The 10,441-nt window shown below is 40.9% G+C and overlaps 1 protein-coding gene across 3 annotated transcripts in view; it reads left to right on the top strand.

Annotated features, from left to right (window-relative positions):
- The window catches only part of rgs3a (regulator of G protein signaling 3a), a 120,532-nt gene that overhangs the window by 82,954 nt on the left and 27,137 nt on the right, over nt 1-10,441 (top strand). For all 3 annotated transcript variants that reach the window (XM_034546399.1, XM_034546396.1, XM_034546397.1), the window contains one exon: nt 6,484-7,476. In XM_034546399.1, the coding sequence (XP_034402290.1) occupies nt 6,484-7,476 (993 nt within the window). The remainder of the gene's footprint in view (nt 1-6,483; nt 7,477-10,441) is intronic.

The following is a 10,441-nucleotide window of genomic DNA, read 5'->3' as shown; positions in this document are numbered from 1 at the left end:
TGATATAAGTCAGTGAGTAAAGACCACAAAAGAAACAAGGGTAATGCAGACTGATTAAATCCCAGAGACATCCTTCCAGACATCCTGCTGTCGTACAGATCCACCACTGAAGAGAGCGGATACAGAGGGAGCGGTGAAGAGGAAGAACAAGAGAAACCATGTTCTTTTCTCTTTTTTTTAACAGCATTGCTAATTGAGTTGAGCTGGATTCATTTAGTTTGGAAGTGGACTTGGCAAGTGTAATGGTGGAAATACTGAATCATTAATACTACACTTGGTAGAGAGAAGCAATCATTAATATATCTTTAATATAATGTATGACTTTAATATAATGTCTGACTTAAAATAAAACGGGACACAGGAAATTAAAGAGAAAGGAGGAAAATGAAAGAAAGACATAAAGATGAAATATGGCACTTTGAAAATAAGAAGCGTGAGGGGTTGGAGAGAAGCTACGATGACAGAGTTCATAGGTGCATCTCTTCTTTTGGAGAACGCACCGCACAGCTGCTCCCCTGGAAAGGGTCTCTCGTTGCCATGGTAACCGTGGGACAGAGTTCACATAATTGTTCCTGGGTGACTCTCCACCTGTGTGTGTGTGTGTGTTTTCCTGCAGCTTTATCCTTATGAGAATATTTTTGACCTTCAGATATTTAGACTTTCAATTACCTCTTCAATGAGAGTATTTTTTGGCAAATGAAGGTCATTGTTGTCAGTCTTCATTTCTTCAGTGAGACTTGTTTGCCAAATATGACTTCAGGGTATCCATTGATCACACCTGGTTTATTCTATGTTTCTTTCCCACCCTGGTGACACAGTCACACCAAATAGGAGTCATGTCAATTGGCAGGTGTCACTGGTCGGTGTAACTTCATTTCTTAATATGACGAGGTATTCATCATTTCTGGATGCAGTTTCTGAGCTCTGTTGCTGTAGTTGTGCGTAATTATGTCACACAAGGCAGGAAATAAGGTCAAGTGTAGCCTCCTTCTTGGTCCATTTTGAGACTCTCAAAACTGAAAAGCATTAATAAGTATTAAACATCCATGCATTATTATTTGTGTTTAAAACAGTCAGTCTGCACCTAAGCATTGATATTATATACCGGTAGTTTGTTTTTTAAACTAAGCTTCAAAACCCCAAAGTGATCCTTTTGTTTGACTTTTTTAAAATGTTGTCTTATAACCACTCTGAAGCACAAATGTTAATCTGCTGGTGGCGCTAGTTTCAAAGTCAGGGAATCACCGAAGTGAGAGGGAGTTGGAGTCATCCTCTCGGGATAATGAATGTTGTTACAAAATTGGGCATTTTGCATTTGTTCGACAGAGACAGTCGACATCTGAAAGAAAAAGAGGAGCAAAAAGTGGGGTATGAAAACAAAGGTCTCTTCTTTTCTGCACAATACATATAAAGTATATTATACAATGTGTAAAATTACTTTCACCAGGACTTGCAAATATGTCGCTTAAAAAAAATGTCACTAGCCACGATGGCTGCCGTCTGGCTTGAAACATAATTAACTCATCTTCTCAGTCAGCTCGATCCAATCTTTTGCTTTTTTACTTTTGACCTCGATGACAAACAAAACAATTCTAATATTATATTTGCAAACTAATGCAAAAGCACACAATGTGTCTATTATTTTAATGTTTCTGTTTGGATTGTTGCCCGGCAGGGTCAGTGCAAGGTGCGACAGGTGATCATTTGCTAGTTGGATCATTGGGAGGCCGATGCCTTTTACTACGAAGCAGGATTTAGGGTTAGCGAGGAAGCTTCAGGTCGTAGTCCACTTCTTGACCTAACTTATGCTGCACACATAACCAGCTCCGGAGCAGGTTATGTGTTAGATAAGAGATGAACTTGTACAAGAGCACCACATACTGACCAATTAAAGCTTGGTGTGTGAATTGTAAAATAATATGGCACAAATACAAAAAGTCTTAATCCAGACTAAAAGCAAATCAGTTCTAACTGAGAAAGCAAAGTACAGCTGACAAAGGATCCTGACAGGCTGTGTGAATTAACACGCTTTTGATGTCACTGGTAAAAAAAGAAAAAAAAAGAACCTGTTTGTTCTCCTACATGTGCACCTTAATTAACAAAGCAGTCTAACAGCACCATAAATTACATTTATATAACCACAACACATCATCTGTATGTATGCTCTTATCTTATATTCATATCATATATTCACTTATGTGTGTCAGCTTCTTGAGCCTTATGTTGCAGTGTGTATTGCAGACTCTATGCATTACCTTGCTGGGGTTGCAGCTGAAAGAATAAGGCTAACATTGTTATACAAACCATAATTTCCCCAAGGGGATTTGTTAAGTATCTTCTATTCTCGCCTATTCTATTTTTACAACACATCTAAGCCACAGATTAACTTAACGGAATACAAAAATGTAATTATAGTCGGAATGACTCGTGGCTTATTCGGGGTAGTGACATTGTAAGCCTGTTCATTTACACATTCACATAGTCAACGATGTGTTGCCAGCTTTCCCTAACCCTTACTTATAGCCTTGATTATGTGTTTAACTTCTTCACATTTTGAAAATAATGTAGTTTGCTCTTTTATGTGAACGCACTCAGAACCAGATCAAGAAAACGCTGGCCGGACTTACAGAATTGATAACCACCGTTGACGGACAGCTCGGGGGGGATTGTGTTTGTCAGTTAGTTGAGCCAAAAGACTAAAAGACATCCTGTGTATGTTGAACCTGTAATGCTGTTCATGGTCCATTGAAGATGGACATTTTCCAAGATCTCCTTTGCTGATTTCTTTCTTTCTCTCTGCCCTGTTCCACTAACTCATCTCATTTCTATGTCATTGCATTCACCAACTCCTCTCCTCCTCCCTTCTGCTTGTCTTATTCACTTTGTCTCCTCCATCTATTCAATCTCTTACCTTGCATCCCACTCTGCCTTTCAGCGCTGGTTTTATTTCCCTGCTTAAGTGAGGCAATGCAAGACATTGTATTGTGTTGAGTCATTGATAACCGTACAGCCATATTGTGTGTATTGTATGTGTGTTACTAGCATTTAAACACGCATATAAACCTGAGCACATTACCCATTAGCTTGTGTCTATTCGTTCATCTTTTGAAGCAGGCTTGAAGAGTGTCGGCAATGTGGTAAATGTAATAATGGGAAAGACGTCTTGATGATGACGTTTGGTGATATGCCTGTTGTTTTCATATCTTCAGGACAGGCTTGAAAGACAGGGGGTTAATTTGAAGCTGCTTGAATTGTGTGTTTGGGTTTCTGTGTGTGTGTGTGTGTGTGTGGGTGGGTGTGTGTGTGTGTGTGTGTGTGTGTGTGTCGACTGGAGAGAGTGTGAGAAGGAACAAGTGTATCTGACAGGACAGGTGGCTCCATTGTGTCTCAAGCCATAAATGCAACAGTCAGGGGTTTATGGATGTAAGACAGGGAAAGAGAGATGGGGGTCAGCGAGGTTGAAAAGGAAAGAGAACAACTGGCTGTGTACATCTCACATTTAAATGTATGATGGATAGATAGAATAAATATGTGTCCCATGATTTTTCTAAAATGTTCATACTGGTACTATCAAAGGCCTCGTAAAACAATCTAAATCATAATTTTTCCGAGCACTCTGACTTTGATCTCCTCAGGTTAGACAAGACTTTACGTCCACTTTTCCGCTGTAATGAAAAGTGCCTGTCATTTTATAAAATGCCCCTCCTACACCCAGTGCATCATAAGAAGCCCTGGCGTCTTGGTTGTAACACTTCTGTGAAGCATTTAGATGGAATAACAGGAAGGCTAAGAGGTAGTTAGAACAGAAAAGGAGAGGTCAGGATCACCTCGGGGCAGTTGTACTGTATATATCCATGGACATCCAAACAAGTCACGTATATATATATCTATAGCCCACGCTCTAGTCTCAAAGGACTTCACGGTGGCCACATTGGACCAGCACCAAAACAAGCACACAAGCAAAAGGTCTGAATAACCCTGGGTTGTGCTTCTCAAAGAACACAAGTTTAGTATAGGGCTAAAAAAGTTTAGTTGAGGGACAGATTTGGCAAAATCAAACATAAAAATAATACACTCGACACATAAGAGGTTTGCAGGGGATTGTTTTCATTGATGGGTCAACATAGTGGTATGTTTTTTTCATTGAGTGATACAAAAGAAACGGCCTCAGAACAGAGCCTTGAGCCTCAAGAGCCCATATTACAAGAATATGAAGTCATATTGTTGCAGGAGATATATATATATATATATATATATATGTGTGTGTATATATATAAATTTATATATATATGTATATACTGTATATACATATGTGTATATATATAATATATATATATCCATGTGTGTGTGTATGTATATATATGTATGTATGTATGTACCCCGTTGTTGTCCCAGGCTAAGAACTGAGCTGTGATATTAGTAGGATTGTTTTGTAGGTTGATCCTGACTAAAGTTATATGAATAGAGGTCAACAGTTTAGATAAAAGTTCAAACAGAAAATCAGTATCTGGGAGCCTATTGTGAGTTGCATAAGTACACAAACAGCTTATGAAATGTTCACGAGCGCTGTCTAAGAGGAGGCAGCATTATCTCCAATTAGAGCAGAGCGTCTTGTGACTGCAGCTTGTCATCATGGGTTAACTTGACCAGCACAATAAGGCCCTTCACAAGACTTGCAGGGGACTTAAAGAAGATAGAATTGTCTTTGTAAGCCGAGCTGAGCACTTGTGATTTCATTAATCCACCACATTTAATAACAGATGTCTTAGGTAAAGCTGTTTATTTTTCATGGTCTATATATACAGTATTCCATGTTCACTTTATAAACCAAACTTCCAACTGATAATAAAACGTTTCCCTCACTCAATATCAATCAGACTGTTTGCTTCCCATTTCCTTAATACACACTAAGCTCCCTCCTGTTCAGTTAAAATAATATATAGCATCGCTTCTTTACTTTTTGGTTTACGACCCTAGCTGGGTTTGATTTTCAACCCACCTTTACCCACTTGTGTTGCACCTGTACGTTTGAACCAGTGCATCTTCTCAGTATTTATTCCAGTCTTAGGTTTACTTCATGTTCTCCTATGAGCCATGTTTATTGGAGTACAGCCAACGCATATTGAATATCTACAACATGGTCATAAGCTTATAGGCTCGTTCGTCAAAAATACACTTGTACCAAGATCACCAAGTTTATCCCTGATACCAATGTGAATTTGAATACACAGTTGATTGACCTCCTGAACCCATGTGTTTTCATTACATTTTATTCACACACAAAATAAGGTGGATTTTTTTTTTCAGCCACATAATATTGTCATTGTAAATACTTGTAAGTTATAATCATGCTCATTTTAAAAAACACAGAATCATTACATTAAACGGAAAATAAGTTTAGTGCATAACTTTATAAACAGTTCCGCATTTTAACTTTACATATTCAGCAACTTTGTGACCTTTAGTCAAATTTGAGATATAATTCCGTGGGTTTGAACAATGTTGGCCAACTCAAAATGCATGTTTAATGATCCACCCACTGAGGGCTCTGTGGGCTGCAATAAGTTAAAGCAGCATTTAAAACCAGCACCATTTGGGAAGGAGGTAATGCTAAAAGCAGAGGGTGAGGACGGACAGTGTGCCGAGTGTGTGCGCACGTGCACATTTGTGTGTGACAGGGATATTGTGTTTGGCCCTGGGAAGTGGGTGAGGGCAGTGGAGAGATTGTGTGGTCAATTGTCAGTATGCTGACATAATATAAACATATTAGAGAATAGATAGACAGGGGAACAGATGGGTGGCTAAGACATTGGAGTCATCTCGTTCATTTCTTCAAGAGTTGTGGTGTGTGTTTTTCTTTTTTTCTTCCACGGCCTCTAAGAGCACTTTACTGTGTTTGTTTGACGGAATCAGTGCAGCGAGCTCCAGTGTGCTCCAGTAGCTTTAGCAGCAAAGCAGCCTTGTAACACAAATGGAGCTCACTGACACTGTTCAGTCTCTTGTCCGCCTTATGAGCAAAACATGTGCAACAGTTTGTTTTATGCAGTCTAGTGAAATACACCGCACTTTGCATCTCCAACGCCTCCTTCAGCCCACGATGGAAAGACATTATTCCTTTCCTGTCATTCACCTCGTTTGACAACATCCACAACGTGCTTCGTGATGCTTATGGTTGTTGAACTTCCAGTCAGGAAAGGCTGTTTGCTATGATCAGGCAGGACTTTCATCACTTAATATTGTGACCTTTTCAACAGACATAAACGTCATCTACTCGGCTCTTGGCATTACTGTTCGGTCGCCCCAACATCTAGCGTGACGGAGATATTCCAAAACCAAATTCAATGACTGCTAATGAAATAGTTGTGATAAGCGGATTGGCTCATGGCAGTACAGTAGATCTCAATCATGCTGTGTTAAACTTGTTGGATTTACGTATACACAGTGACTAACTGGCCCTCTGCCTTCCTCTGTTCCCTTTTCCAGATGTTGGAGCCTAATGTGGAAGCCCCTTCCTGCGAACTGGGTGGAGCAGGAGGAGATCGAGGTGGTGTGTGCCTCCACCTGCCCCCCCGCAGCTCAGAAGGTGAGGAAAGCAGCCTGTATCCCTCCAGCCCCTCAGAGCCTCCAACCCTGGGAAGCCCTCACACCTCAGAGCCTCTCACCCCTTTGGAGGACATCTACATGCCTCTTGGGGGTCTGGTGGGATCTGAGGAGCGACACAAGGTGCCTCCCACGCCACCTCCTTCCACAGAAGGCGAGGATTGGAGGAGTATGGAGGGGAATGAGATGGAGCTCTGGAAAGAAGCGAATACTTTGGAGAACAGGAGAAGAGAAGAGGAGGATTATGGGGCCGGCAGAATGAGTGCTGGGAGTGAGGGGGATGAGAAAGAAGGAGGAGGAGGAGAGGAGGGGGGAGAGAGTAATGAAGAGGAGGTCAACCTAAACCTGGTGGTGTCAAACACAGACGACGACAACGCCTCAGAGCCACTGGACACCAACGCCCCCCCCTCCTCCTCCTCCTCCTCATTTGTCATCCCCGAGCTGCGCCTTGATCGCTCCTTCAGTGCCGACGCCCCCTCCTCACCCAACACGGATGAAGAAGAGTACGATGACGACGAAGACGAAGACGAGGAGTCTGAAGAGGAGGACGATGAAGACGACAGTGACGACGCCTACCTGCAGCGTAGCGACAGCAAGCGCCGCAGCATGGTGGAGGGTGCCACCTGTGAGAAGCATGGGGGGGGGGGGCTCAGTGTGCAGAATTCCCTCCGCAGGCGCACGCACAGTGAAGGGAGCCTCCTGCAAGACCCCCGCACGCCTTGTTTCACTTCAGACAACGCCATCAACTGCCTGGAGGCGGGGGGAGCGCACCACAAGGGCGGCTGGACACTCCCATCACCTAAAACCCTGAAGAAAGAGCTGACCAAGAATGGAGGCTCCATGCATCAGCTGTGTATGCTGTTCTCTGGGAGGAAGGTAAGCAGTGTCACACTGAAATAATAATGAGTCGTGCATAAATTCTAAAACACACACACGCTATTACTAGGATTTGGTTTATGATAGGGTTCAGAGTATTTCAGGTTTTCTTCCTGACTTTTACTTTGTTAAAGCTCTCTACCTTGTGTCTCCTAACTATTGCATCAGCAGTGCAAGTGTCTGTAAAAAGGGTGACATCAAGTGGTAAAAAAGAGCAAGTACACACAAATCCTGGAGTCATTGAAGTCAGTTTAAATCTAACAAGAAAAGGCCATTGCTTTTCTCTAAATCCCTGCTGAAGTCAAACATAAGCAACTGTGCTTCCACTGCACTGCAGAATGACCTTCATGCACTCGTACATACTGACGCTAGAAACAAGACATCCCAAAACATGACAGAAAACTCGAAAAAAAATCGAACCAGCCAGTAATTACCCACAAAACTTTTCTTTTTACAAAACACTAACTTCTCGTCACGCGAAAGCGCACATAAATGTATGCTTCCATACTCAATGTACATACATACATGATTGATGACCTTTATGCCAGTGTGTTCTGCATATTCTTCCCATTGTATATGATTGTTGTATAGGAGCGTATACTGTATGTAAAGTACTTGATGGCTGTGTGTGCAATCTGAAAGTAAAGATTCATTCATATATGAGATATAATGTTTGATATGAAGAGTGCTTCATTTTGTGATAAGAGGTTGACAGACTTTTGCAATATCATTTCTTGTAATCAGTTATAAGAAGCTTTAGTGCACTTATCACTCGGAGTCACAGGTAAAAGATGATATATTCTGTACATATGTATTATAATTATTTTAACTTGCGCATTGAGCCGTACATTTAAGTGCAGGTAGTAATTGTTCTAGTTGTCCAACAGAGGGAAGCATGCATCACAGCCTAGCAGCCTCATAGACGTGTGCATCACATCTTCTCTCACTTCACTTTGGCCAAGGTTGAGTAATACATTAACCATGATGTAATGTTTTTTTGTAACTGGAACACAGACAGGTCATCAACCCTGCACGTTTCTCCCAACAATGTTATTTATAGAAGTTTGAACTGCACACCTGCACACCAGTTACAGCAGCATGCATTTGGCATATGACAGTGATATCAGAACTCCACATACCTCCCATAGACTTAGTGATACGCTAATGATGGAGGGGATCAAGTGCTCAGTCCACCATTGCAGAATATCAGAATCAGTTTTCCTCTTCTCTCCTTCCACAAGTCTGTCAGCGCACTCGGTAGCCTTACATGGCAGTGTGTGTGTGAGCTGTGCACAGGAGGAATGCAGCAGGCTGGAGCCTATTGGTCTTGGCAGATTCAAGGGGAATTTTACTACCTATTGGCATCATGGACACACATCCTTTGAGACTTTTTTCCCATTATCTTAAGTGATCTGTCAACCCCCTCCCTCCCCCACCTCCGTTCATAAATCTTGTGACATCTCCAGGTGCAGAAATAGAGCGTGTGCGTGTCCAAACTCTACCATTATCTTCTTAAAAGTTTCTGAATTTGTTTCTAATATTTATCAGTGGTGTGAAAGTTGTCTCACTGATAGATGAGAAATGTTCTTAAATGATTGGAAAGAAAAGGGTAAGATTATAATTAGCTATAAATTAATTGTAAATTAGATGTGCATTGTTAAAATATATTAAAAGATTGCTTTATTTTCATTTCTTTTATATGATACCATTTTTTTATTATATTATTATGCCTTTCATCCAATGTCGACATGATTTGATATCAAGAATAAGCGAGTCTCAGCGTCTCTGCTACTTTTAATATACTGTATACCAATTTTGATCAGATTAAATGTAGGTTAAATTGCAAGGACATTTAAGAATTTTGGACACTTTTGGATTGTGTGCAATTAATAATTAAGAAACTGTGACCACACTGAGTCCCCAGACTTTACTGAAGCTTACTTTCAAAGTCAAAGAGTTGCAGTGTGTGTGTGTGTGTGTGTGTGTGTGTGTGTGTGTGTGTGTGTGTGTGTGTGTGTGTGTGCTTTATAGAGAGAAAGGAGTGTGAAGGAGGAACAGGCACAGTGTGAATCTTCGGTCTCTCGTTTTATAATTGAAGCCCCCCCTCTTTTCTCCTGCCAGGCAGTGTTTACACTGGTCCTGTCTTTCTTCAGCTCTGCACCTTTTCCTCTGGATAGAAGTCTTGAGTGTTTTTAGTATCATCAATGCAAGAGCCAGAGGCAGACAGAGAGCAGGTCTGGGGAAATAATGTCACGTTTGTTCGCCTGAGAGATTTTTCTTGACCACCATGGGCCTGCTAAATGTGGTTTATGTCACTTTTTAAAACAAAGTCGTAAAGTGTTTCCTGAACCAGGGGTAAACTACAATTTGTTTTAAGAAAAAAAAAGTAGAATGACATCTGTGTCTGCGTGGCTCAAGACTTTATCTCTCATATTAGTTTTAAGATTTGGGTTGTTTTAACAATAATCTTACAAAATAACTTCTTTAAAAAGTATTACTGACACGTTGTTCCTATGTTTTATAACATGTTGAAGACCAAGAAGGGGGAGTAAACAGATTTGACCTTTTAGTGCACACCGTGTAACGGACAAAGTCATCAGTTCACGCAGCCAGTCAAATTTAATAAGACCCAGTAAGGTAATGCTGACAATTTATTTTCTTCAATTGTGGAACAAACACAGAGCACTCAGCTGCACTAACGTTCAACTTGATTTAATTTACCTCCTTATTGTAGTCGGTTTCAAATCGGATTGTAATGCTTTGTGTAAAACCTCCTCTGAACGACAAAGCCAAATATAGAGAGCATTGGTTAAAGAAAACATAAGCTACAAGGGCTATGACTGGACTATAAAGACCAACATTGAAGAATGTTTTGCCTCTACAGTCACAAAAAACAACACAATTAAATAATAAAAGGTAGTAAAACAACTACAATGGGAATTTAAAAGGCATGAGAGTCCAGAAG

The sequence above is a fragment of the Cyclopterus lumpus genome, chromosome 12 (genome assembly GCF_009769545.1).
Source record: "Cyclopterus lumpus isolate fCycLum1 chromosome 12, fCycLum1.pri, whole genome shotgun sequence".
Classification (NCBI taxonomy): domain Eukaryota; kingdom Metazoa; phylum Chordata; class Actinopteri; order Perciformes; family Cyclopteridae; genus Cyclopterus; species Cyclopterus lumpus.
This window is presented reverse-complemented; position numbering and strand designations above follow the sequence as displayed.